Source organism: Thamnophis sirtalis, unplaced genomic scaffold, assembly GCF_051295495.1.
Source record: "Thamnophis sirtalis isolate CommonGarterSnake01/CBP01778 unplaced genomic scaffold, rThaSir2_p1.2 scaffold_1, whole genome shotgun sequence".
NCBI lineage: Eukaryota > Metazoa > Chordata > Lepidosauria > Squamata > Natricidae > Thamnophis > Thamnophis sirtalis.
In genome coordinates this window covers 20,115,177-20,127,229 of record NW_028261381.1, presented here as the reverse complement: position 1 = coordinate 20,127,229, position 12,053 = coordinate 20,115,177, and the positions used below count along the sequence as shown (strand labels likewise).

Sequence of the window (12,053 nt, the reverse complement as noted above, 5' to 3'; positions counted from 1 at the left end):
GAACAGCCGAACTGCAGAACTGCAGTCAGCTGAAGTAGCCTGCAGTGCTGCATTTAACCACTGCGCCACCATGGAATACATGTTAGTATCACATTGCTGTGGCAACATTTTAATGACAGATATCAGATTTTTTGTGTGTGTTTTAGTGCCACTTCCTTCCTTTTACAAAACAGCACAATCAAAGGCGTCTGTGCTCCAACCTCCATAGTTCTTTGGACTGCGTCTCTGCGGATTGTACGGTGTGTATTAGTGCTTTGAGTCATGCCATCAGAAAAATGATTTATTGATCTTGTAATGTCAGCCACTCATTTGCCAATCACCAACGGAGTGATAAACCCCTCAGAACTCTGCATGCCATAATCTATTGTCTTCTAACGTCATCGTGATGTGAGAGTATTGATAAAGGTTCACTTTGTTTTATTTGATTTGCTATTATTATCCCTCCACAATTCAAGAACTGAGTAATGCCAATAATTTGCCGGGGGGGGGGGGGGGGGCGTGTTATAGCAATTGCACTCCATTAAGTGATGTTGTTCCTTCTGCAAACTACAGAATGACTCTGAGGGAACAGAGCAATTATTATAATGTATAAACTTGTAGAGCTATATAGGCCTGTTCCAAAGGCTGACATTACAATAGCAAGGATATTCCTATCTTCTATAAGTCTAGAACTAGAATATATCACTTGCTCTCATATTCTATTATTCTGACGATGCCATGGAAGTGAATATACTTTTTTTATTACCCAATACATCCTTCAAAAACTCAAAAATCACATTTGCTGTAAGAAAACTTAAAACTTTCAATGGAATTAAGCTCTTGTTCACCATCTCATAACCGAAGGCACTTATTCTTTCTTAACAATGTTATTGTTTGATGTTTTATATAGTATTTCGGTTTTCACTGTAAATAAAAAACCATAAACTATGGACTTGCTAACTCTTGCAAGATTAAGACAGTTATAGAATAGGAAAGTTATTATATGGATGGGAGCAGTACTTAACAAAAAATACATAAAATTTCCCTATCTTCTGTCGTTGGCCAGTTAAGGAGCCCATGAATAGTCCAGAATATGGATGGCCATTGTGTTCTTCTGGCAGCTTTTCTTTTTCTTTGGACTTTTTAATGCTGTCCAGAGTCATATTTCTTTATGATCCTCCATCCAGGGACTAACCAGATCTGTCCTGTGTAGTTTTTTTCTGAGGAAGAATGCATGTTTCTGCCTCCTATGGATGGTTTAAATTAAATCAAGTTCTTCAGTTTGGCCTGATTATAGCCACAGTGTGCTGCTCAACCTGTCAGTCAAAAATCAGCTAAGGCTTTCAACCAAACAAGACGGTCTGCCTGTGCTTTATAGGATGGCATCATTGTCAAATTGGTAATCACTGTGGTGGGATGATAGTTGACAAAGCCTAAAGCCTTTGGCATCAAAGCTGACAAAACGCTTTGATGGTTTTTCTAAATTGTTACTCTGAATCAATTTCCCCCATCCGGCATCCCTCTTGCCTCTATTTCATTTTATAATAATTGCTGAAATACTTGAACAAATTGGCATCAAAAACGGCTCAGGAGCTGCACACGGAAACATGGGCAGATTTATAATCGTTTTTGCACTTAACACCATGCTGCACTGGATCTTGTTTGCACTACTCTAGAGACTGCTGATCCTCTCCGTCAGAGAATGGAAGAATGGAGATGATAAGCTCAAATGCCTGTACTTGTTTTTGTTTCCAAAAGGTGTAGCTGTGTTATTTTTTTCCCTTTTGGTTCTGCTGTTGTCTTAAATTTTTCCATTCTTAAGACCTGAGCATTTATTTAAAGTTCAACTTTGATGAGTAGGAATGGTAATGAACTCATCAGGCCTTCTCTGTAACAGAGTTGCCTTTCTCTATTTCAGGGGTGTCAAACTCGTGGCCCGCAACCTGGATGCGTTACACGCTGGCCACACCCATCCGATTTAGCAATGGGGAAAAAAGTCGTGTTACATCACGTGACAACAACATGACGACATGAGTTTGACACCCCCTCCTGCTCTATTTGGAAAAAATATCATCCCCAGATTTTGGTGGTAAACCACATGCGAAATTTCCATTTTTGAACAAAAAACAAACAGTACATGTAAAGAAAAAAAAAGACCGACTTTCCCGCTGCTTCCTTGCCTGGTGAAAAATGCAAGGCAGGATTCCCCCATATTTAACAACGGTGTGATGAACAAAATTCCCTTTTCTCACTTTCCCACTTTTTGCTTCCATGCCATTGCATTTTATTTAATTTCTCCTTTTATTAATCGGGGATGCTTACTGTGCACCAGGAATAAAATATGTAGGCTTTAAAGAGTTCATTTTGTGTAGGTGTAAGAGTAAATATTTACCTGGGAGAAACTCTGTGGTCTGACAACAATCCAAAATCCTGTAGTCGAATTTCTCAATGTTAAGGAACTGAAGGACCATTTGTAGTTTCTGGGTCATGGATTACCCACCAACCCCCAAGCAGAGGCTGAAAGTAGGAATGCAAGTAGAAGAAAGAGGAAGAAAAAAAGACTAGGATACAGAGGTGGTAATGTGCAGGTGGCATGCTTTATTTAAATATCTCAAGGAGGTTCAGTAAAATAGCTAAGAGCTCACTAATAGTTTACTACTTATGAAACTAAACTAAATTTATGTGCAGGGCAAAATGTGATGTTATAGCAACAGTTTACATTTTCTTTAAACTGTGGTTCAAAACTTAGTTGCCCCGACTTGACATTATCTACCTAAATACTAACACTATTACATAATCACTGCATCCATGGAACCCCCAAGAGTTGGCACTGCTTCTGGCCATGAGTTCCTAAACAGCTTTGTTCAATAACGGGATAGCCAGGTGATGTTACTTTTTTTGTAAAGCTGTTCAGGCAGTCATTGTGCCAGAAACAATGCATAGAGAGGCGATGAACAAAATGCTGGCCGCTGACATTTTGTTCCATCTATGGTAAATCAGTCATGAGCAAAAGAAAGTTTGACTTTGATCAGACTCAACATAAGCTATTAGAGTGGGGCTTACAGGAGGGTAATTGCAAACCTCACCAATGGCTTATGTTTCTGATTGCAAATAAATTCATGCACGTAACGAAACGTGCACAGCATCATCTCTTAGGTGTCAGGAAAGGAGTCTTCAACAGGGAGCCTCTCTACCTGTTGAGGCAATCTTAGACATCAACTTTTGTTGAGGCACCAATATTAGTTCAATGTTGAGCAGGGTATTCGTCCCGTCAGGAACTTTCTCCTACCAACGGTTCCAAAAGTTACATTTTCAAAGGTCATAAAATAAATGGTACAAAACTCCATAACCGTTATCGTCGGCTATATACAGTATGTACATGTCAAATGGGGAAAAAAAACATTTTAAAGTCACATAATGATGACTATAAATCATAGTGTAATTTCTAGGACCTTGTTCTCGTTCAGGAAGGTATAAAAATACTATTTTAAAAACTATATATTTACAAATCGGTTATTTCAGTCCGTATGAGTCACTTGGCAGAAGTCAAGTGCAAAGAAAATAATGGTGCTTTCTACATTGATCGAATGTTAATGTTCACAGTGGCAGAGTCGATGCCAAAGTCATTTTCCAAATTGAGCGTGTAAAGGCCCTCATCGTTCTTCTGAACATCCATTATGATAAACGTGGTTAAATCTTCACAGGTTTCAATGTGGAATCTGCCCCCCTGGCTAGAAATATTTTGCCCTCTGTGGGACCAGGTTATTTCAGGAGTAGGTTCTCCGGAGAAAGCACAGGAGATGGTCAGTACCTTTCCTTCCTCAATGGAGATATCACTTGGAAGCGCTTCGATTTTGGGAGGTACCCCTTTGCAAAACAAGAAAAAAAAAAGTTGAAAATTAATTCTCAGTGGAGGTTATGACTTCATTGGGACAGGAAGTATTCTAAAGGAAGTAGCGGGGATTTCTCTAACTCTACGTAGAATTGTATTGCTCACCTCTCATACCAGATTTAAGCAAGCTACCAGTTGAACTCTCCATTTGGGTCAGACTAGATTTCCCCATTATACTGCTGGAGCTCATCTCTACAAAGGATTCTTGCATGGAAGACATGCTTTTGGCAGACATGCTTGCAAATTTCATTTCAGTCATACTGCTACTGCTGAACGAAGCTTCTTCTTTAGAAGCGGACATTTGAAATGACTCTGAAGAGAAACGCTCCTGCATGCTCGCTTCACCACTTCTCAACACTACCTCTTTTGGAGATTCTTCAATTAGAGCTGTGGAGCATAGCAAACATACATGGGGGGGAAAAAAACAACCAATGACACCACATTAGCTGGTAAAGACGCACATTCTCTATTGACTTTATGAAAAGAGAAACAGGAGTGGCTTGCAATTTGAGGAAAACTGAATCTGGTTTTTGACACAAGGTTCCAATAATGGATAATAATGCAAGAATACGGTAAGGTAAAGGTTCCCCTCGCACATATATGCTAGTCATTTGGACTCTAGGGGGCGGTGCTCATCTCCGTTTCAAAGCTGAAGAGCCACAGCTGTCTGAAGACGTCTCCATGGTCATGTGGCTGGCATGACTAAATGCCGAAGGCGCACGGAATGCTGTTACCTTCCCACCAAATGTGGTCCCTGATTTTCTACGTGCATTTTTACATGCTTTCAAATTGCTAGGTTGGCAGAAGCTGGGACAAGTAACGGGAGCTCACCCCGTTATGCAGAGCTAGGGATTCGAACCGCCAAACTGTTGACCTTTCTGATCAACAAGCTCAGCGTCTTAGCCACTGAGCCTCCACGTCCCAATGCAAGAATACTCTATCTTAAATAAGTTATTATTACAATGATCAGGGAAATATAAATGACTTAAAATTACTCATTAAAAGTACTAAAGAATTGTGGGGGGGAGGAAATACTTAGAAGTGTGCTTTGTTTTCCTCATTTATATTCATTGAAAGCACCATTAAAAAAACACCATAGCTTTCCTTAAATACAAGCCTGTATACAAAGAGATAGCAAACACAAAGTAACCCAATGATTCCTCGGATATGTACAGCCTTATATTTTATCTGAAAACTTCAATACATTTTAAAATCCTGAAGGCTGTGCACCATTTGGAATTTAATATTCTTGAGAGGTTTTTAATTAATTATCACCAGAACCAAGGGGTTAATAGCCAAGATACGTTAGGATATTTGAAAGCTTTATGACAAGACTGAGCTGGCATAATTTTTTTCTTAAATATTTATTATACTCTTATTGAAATATAACAACATCCTCATTCATATTGCACTTTTGATTCAGCACATAAAGTGGTACTTCATTAAAGAATTCACAAAATCAGCTGCTTCTCTTATATCATCTAAGTCCTAGTACCATTAAAGGAAAACTGGAAGACAAAATAAACTTACAAAGGACGGTCAAGGATGCTGTTGCAGAGCATTGCCCGTGAAAGTTTTTTGCTTTGACTGTGTATTTTCCACTATCGCTCAATGCAGCATTTTGGATTGTAAGCGAATAAATATTCTTGAAACGATTTACTTGGATGTTGGAGGAGAGAGCAATCTGGTAACAGGAAGAAAGGTATAATTAAGGTCATGTTTAATCCAAGCATGCAAATATATATTTTTTAATTGCTAACAAATAATTACTTACTGGTTGATTATCTTTAAACCAATGAATCTCAGGAGAAGGCTCTCCAGTGACTTCACAGGTAAGTAGCACATTCTGTCCTTCATTAACATTTTGAGATTTTGGTTGAGTGATGAAGGTTGGGGCATTTGAAAGATCTTTGGAAACATTCATTTCAAAGTGACATTTTATGAAACCATCTTCTGTCTTTCCTTCACAGGTAAGTATTCCTTCATCTTTCTGAGTAGCCTTGCTAATGGTCAACGTATGATCACTCCCAGATACACCGTATCTATAATCTTCAGAGTTAGCTAACTCTACTCCATTTAGCAGCCATTTTACATCAGAAGCGTTGGGAACATTGGCTTTGACAACTGTTCTTTCACCTTCAGACACTGACATTTTGGTGGTAGTGGCTTTAACTTCTGGATAAGGTTTCTTAATATCTTCAGGTATTAGAGACTTCTTAACAATTTCCTCTTGGACTAATGCCTTTTCCTGAGAAGTCACAGTAGCTTTCTTTTGGGTAGATAATTCAAGGACTTCTTCTTCTTCTTTCTGAACCAGCTTTTGCGTTTTGGCTAAGCTTGATATCTGAGAAATCGTATTTTTGAATGCTTGTCCAGTAAACTGGAAGCTAGTTTTAGAAGAGGCACCTTCTCCAATAATCTCACATGTATATTCCCCCTGGTCAGAGTCCTGGAGGTTATGGATGTTAAGTTCATAAGTTCCATCGGCTGCGTAATGAAGTTTGAAACGATCGTCTTCTTTTAATTTCTTGCCATCTTTATACCAGGATACTTCTCGAACACTTAACACACTGCTCTCAACGGAACAGAACAGTTTTACTTTATCACCCGAAACGCCAACCTTCAGTGGTTGCGTTATCTTGGGAGCCATAACAACTGGCAAGTCTACTTTTTCAGCTGGTGCGGTTTTCTCGGTGACTGTTGGTTTTGCTTTGGAGGGGGCAGGAGATGGTTCAGGAGACTTTACTCGCTTTGGAGATTTTACTCTGTCTGGAGATTTCACATGCCGCTCAGGGGACTTTACCCTTGGAGGTGACGTAACAGCTTTTTCTGGAACCCTTTTTTGTTGAACAGTTAAACTAAAGTGAGCCTCCTGCCTTCCTTCAGAATTTTCAACCACAACAGTATAGCTGCCTTCATCTGAGATCTGGACAGAGGAAATTTCAAATGTAGACTTATATTCAGTGCGTGTCACTTGATAACGCCCAGAAGAAACAAGAACTTGTCCTCCACGCAGCCATGTCACCGTTGGTGTTGGTTCACCATCAGTGTCACATGAAAATCTTGCAGTCTCTCCTTCTGAAACTGTGATTGAGCGGGGTTTTGTTAATATTGTAGCAGGTAGAGTGGTTTTAAATTTCCGGTGCACAGCTTTTTCTTCTATTGATTTTTCCTCTGATGCACTGATTTTCTTTTCAGCTGAAGCATGATGTTCATAGGATGATAATGACTCCCTTGTTGCTGTCAGTTCCGACTTGACTTCTCTTACAGAAGAGCTTGCTTCTGTTTCAGAAATTTTCTTAAATGAAGAGATTGCATATGAATCAGTTCTTGTAAGATCAGGAATAACAGTTCTAGGAACTTCCTCATCTCTGCGCTGGGAACTATAGGTAGTATAGTCTCCTCCTGTAACATCTAATGTTGCATAGTCCGAACATTCTCCTCTATAGTTTGTAGCCACAACACGGTATGTGCCACTGTCATCAATATGGCAATCAAGTATCTCTAAGGTCAATACACCACTGGTGTTAGTGGAATGTATTTTATGGCTCTCATGGATTTCAATACCGTTATGATACCATCTCACCTCAGCAGTTGGCTTGGACTGAACATTCAGAATAAATCTGGTGTTGGTGCCACATGGGACACGATGTGAGCGCATTCGGAGAGTGATGCGTGGAGCATGATCTAAAGTGAAAGGTTCTTGAGTCAGAACTTCATGTTTCCTTTCCATTGTTTTTTGAGTTTTCAAAGCAGCTTTCATAGACTCATACCTGGAAAATATATCAAATCTTGCTGTCCTTTCAAATCTAGAGAGAGAGCGCTCACTGGATACTGGACTTGGTGAACGTGGGCGAGTTCTTTCTGGCGTGGGAGATCTTCTCTCAGGTTCTTCCACAGGATGCGAATGAGGCCGAATTAATTCTGACACAGGTCGCATCAGCTCAATATAAGTTGGAGAAAGAGAACGTCTTCTTCTGAGTAATCTTGAAGGAGGTGAATATTCCCGATGAACGTGTCTCACCATTTCTATTTCCTCTTCTTCCTCTTTTGATGTGATTTCAGTTATTTCTTTTTCTCTCCTTCTTCTCATACGTCTCTTTTCTTCTTGTGACATATATTCCAGTTCACTCTTGTATTCAGAGATCCGCTGCCTGGTAGTAACTGGCCGCAAGAGTTCTTCATCTTCTTTCTCAGCCATTATTCTCTCCTTTTGTTTAGATTGCCGGTAAGCTGCTCTGTCGTGACGTTGTCGAAGCTGTGCATAAGTTGCAGTCGTGTCTTCTTTCGTGGGTATATGGTATGTGGCATATCTCAACTCTCTTCCCCTAGATACTTCTGCAGCTCTCTGCGCATCTGCTGCAGAGTAATGAAGAGAGGACAATTCAAAGCGTGGAGGGCTTCTGCTTGGAGGTGAAGCAGAAAAGCCTAACTCCAATTCTTCTTCAAGTAGCAGTCTTTCTTCTTCAGTCCTCTTCATGGCCAAGTAATCATCGACAGGCAGAAGTATTTCTTCATCAGAGAGATCACCAAGGGATCGCCTTCTTGGCCGGTAATAAAAGTCATAATCAGGAGAGGGTGTGCGACGACGTGCTGGCCTCACTATTTCAAGATCGTCTTGCGACAATTTAGGTATGCGCCACTTAGGTTTATATTGATCCGAAATGCGTGGCAGTGGCATCACGTAGAATTGTTCCCATCTGGAAAGACGAATGCGCTTGGGTCGCTTCTGAACGATTCTGTCAAGTTTTCCCGGCATTTCATACTGGTCTCTCAGCTTCTTGTACCACTTCATGTCTGACATGGGCACAAATTGTTTGATGTTCTGATCTTCTTCGAGAGTAGTGGTCACATGCCTGCGGGGCTCTGGGATCTGGTAAGGCATTCGGAGTCTCTTTTCCTCTTTAATTTCTTCCTTCCTCAGCTCAAATTCACCTTTGACAGTTTTTGTGCTTACAGCTGGTTTATACAGGAGAGCAGCTTCTCTCAGAGCTTCCTGGGCTACTTGTGTCAGTGCAACAGTTTCTGTTCTGGAAAGAATTTCTGCCATCCTCACGGTCTTGTCAATTCTTCTCTGTACGACTTTTTGCTTCTCTTCTTCAGTCGTATATTCCCGCTTGGCATATCTCAAGCGTTCTACCTTCAAGTAAGCCTGGCAGCTTGCAGAACCAGCATTGTTTGTAGCGGTAACTCTATAATAGCCACTGTCTTCGGGCAATGTATCCCTTATATGTAAAGCATAATAATCTAATCCTTCATGTACAACTTCAATATTGGGAGTAGCCGAGAGAGGCTGACCATCTTTTTCCCACTTTAGTGTTGGTTTTGGTATGCCAGAGACTCTGATCTCAAAGCAGACATGCTGGCCTTCTTGACAGTCAGCATTTGCCAACAGCCTTTTGAACATGGGTCGCAGAGTGGCGTCTTCGGCAGGAGCATGATGAACAACAGTTAGTCTAGCTTTGCAGCTATCCTCGCCGTATTTGTTACGTGCCAGCACGGTATATTCAGCATCGTCATCCTCATTAAGATTGTGGATTAGAAGTTGATAAAGACCTTTATCGGTTTCAAAGGTATACTTCCTATCATCGTCTCCTGGTTTGATTTTCTGACCTGATTTGAACCAGGTTACACGAGGTTCTGGGTGAACTGTTATAGTTACTCCAAACCGGATATTTTCACCAACATAGGCAGTTCGGTTATATAGAGGCAAGGTAAATTCTGGGGGCTTCTCCAAAAGTCGCATGGTATCTACTCGGCGCTTCACTCTCTTGACAGTTCGGCATCTGTAATAGTCAGAAACTTCTCTGACACCTTTAACAAATAGTTCTGCATAGGAACTGTCTTCTCCATAGTCATTTACAACTTTGCATCTATAGGTACCATCATCTGCTTTTGCAATATCTTTGATGTACATTGTAGCTATGCCTTCGTGATAGGTGATTTCATATTTTTCATTGTTTTCCAGTTGCTTTACTCCAAAATACCAGTTCACCTGTGTGGCTGAGTCATAGTTTTCAATTTTGCAGACATATTTGACATGTCCGCCTTCTTCCCCAACAGCATGCATTATTTGACCAGAAAGTGGGCCAATATCAATTGATGCTACTTTAACTTTAGCAATAGTAACTCCCCTCTGAGATCTGACAGCACCTCCCCATGAAATACGGGCAGTTGATATAACAGTAGTCCATTCCTTCTTCACCAGAGTTTGGTAGTAACGCCTGTGTCTTAACGTTTTGATTACTTTAGTGCTGGTTTTCTCGGTTCTCTGCTTCAACCATGAATGGTTAAGAGCTTCTGTAGCAGTCATACGAGATTTTCTTTCTTTTATTAGTAGGCGGTCAATAAAGTCCAAGGCCTCAATACTTATATCTTTGAAGGCTTCATCATCAAAATTGTATTCGGCACTGATGATGTTTTCAACTGTCTGCTGGTTTGTTTCAGCAAGGAAAGGATTCAAGCCACTTAGAAGTATATACACTAGAGTTCCAAGGGACCACATATCTGTGGCTGTGCTAACCAAATCATGCTGATGGACTTCAGGGCCATAATATTCAGGAGAAGTAAACTGAAGCCTAAAATTATCACCGGGTTTCAGTTGTCTTGCCTGGCCAAATTCAATCAGTTTAATTGTAGAGCTTCTTCTTGTGAAATAAATAATGTTTTCAGGCCTGATATCAAAGTTTCCGATGCTGTGACTGTGTAAGAATTCCAGGGCTTCACATACTTGGCGTACATAGCTTACAATTTCTCTTTCATTAAGTTCAAAACCAGGCATGCTCAATCTTTCAAAGATGTCAACTCCAGAGATGAATTCAGAGATCATGATCAACTCTTCTAAGCTTTCGAATGATTCATGAAGATACAGAATATTTCTGTGTCTAGCAATGTTTAGGATAGAAATTTCTTTCTTTACTAGCACTTGATCGGCACCTTTAACTTTGACAAACTTAGCCAGGTAAGTCTTTTTGGAAGCAATCTCAACGCACCGGTGAACAATTCCAAACTGCCCACGGCTGAGTTCTTCAGCAATCATGTATCTATCGTAAAGTTCCTTTGTAGAAGAATGAGTTGCCTTGACTGTGGTGACTTCTCTGGCCTCGTCAACTTCTTCATCATAATTAAGTACTTTTGTCTTATCTTCTTTGGTTATAATAGAGTCTGTTGGTTCAGAAGGCTGACTCTGCCCAAACTTATTTTCTGCTAGCACGCGGAAGACATAGCTTGTCTTACCAAACAGATTTACTACCGTGTATCGTGTATCACGAGCTTGGCCGACACGGATCCACCTTTCGGCTGTTGTAGCCCGTTTCTCAACGGTATAATGTGTGATTCTGCTTCCACCATCATTGGCTGGAGCGTTCCATGTTAAGTTGACAGAATCCCTTGAAACCTCGCTTGCTTTCAATCCTCTTGGTGCATCGGGTACATCGGCTACATCTAATTCAACTGTTTTCTGATCAATGCCAAATCTGTTCCTAGCACAGACAATGTAGAAGCCGGCATCTTTTCTGTCCACACCATTAGGGAAAACAAGAGATGTGAAGGATCTCGTAACAATAACTTGGTAATGTCCATTTGTGTCAATGAGATCTTGCCCCTTTTGCCAAGTGATCACCGGATCAGGCTTGCCGCTGAATGGAATTTTGATGCTAATAACTTCACCACGGAGTGCATGAACAGCACCCATACCTTCCAGATTTTTAGGTAGGTGGATCTTAGCAGGAACTATTAAAAAAAAAACACAAGAAAAATTAAATTAGCAAACTGAATACCGTAAGCAAATTTAATTTTGTTTTTAACAGAGGAAAACTGATTCTCAGGGGTTTAGGCACTTTTGCAGCTTAAAAATTTGAAATTTACTTTGTGCCATAAATTCTTTCCATTGCCAAATAATTGAAGAGTATAGTTCATATCATAATATTTGGAGATTATCCACACAAAGCTTTCAGCAATTTTGGTAGAGCTTCTTATTAGATACAGACATCAAAGTGATTTATCTAATAGCATGATAGAAAGTTCATTGAAATATTTCACAAACTCAATGCTAAAATTATGAATGCCAATTTGGACATAAGTGAATTTTTATATGTTAGAAGCAGTTGTGAGATATTTGTTCCTTGAAAAGGATGGTACAGCATGTAGTAATTGTTTTAAAAATGTGTTCCATATAGTTTTT

At 40.1% G+C, this 12,053-nt stretch overlaps 1 protein-coding gene across 1 annotated transcript in view; it reads right to left on the bottom strand.

Annotated features, from left to right (window-relative positions):
• Positions 1 to 2,557: 2,557 nt before the first annotated feature.
• The window catches only part of TTN (titin), a 310,344-nt gene continuing 300,848 nt past the window's right edge, over positions 2,558 to 12,053 (bottom strand). Inside the window, exons 326-329 of the mRNA XM_087705592.1 lie at positions 5,646 to 11,602; positions 5,402 to 5,555; positions 3,977 to 4,258; positions 2,558 to 3,846 (exon numbers count right to left, since the gene is read on the bottom strand). Coding sequence (XP_087561718.1) covers positions 3,554 to 3,846; positions 3,977 to 4,258; positions 5,402 to 5,555; positions 5,646 to 11,602 — 6,686 coding nt within the window. The 3' untranslated portion in view covers positions 2,558 to 3,553. The remainder of the gene's footprint in view (positions 3,847 to 3,976; positions 4,259 to 5,401; positions 5,556 to 5,645; positions 11,603 to 12,053) is intronic.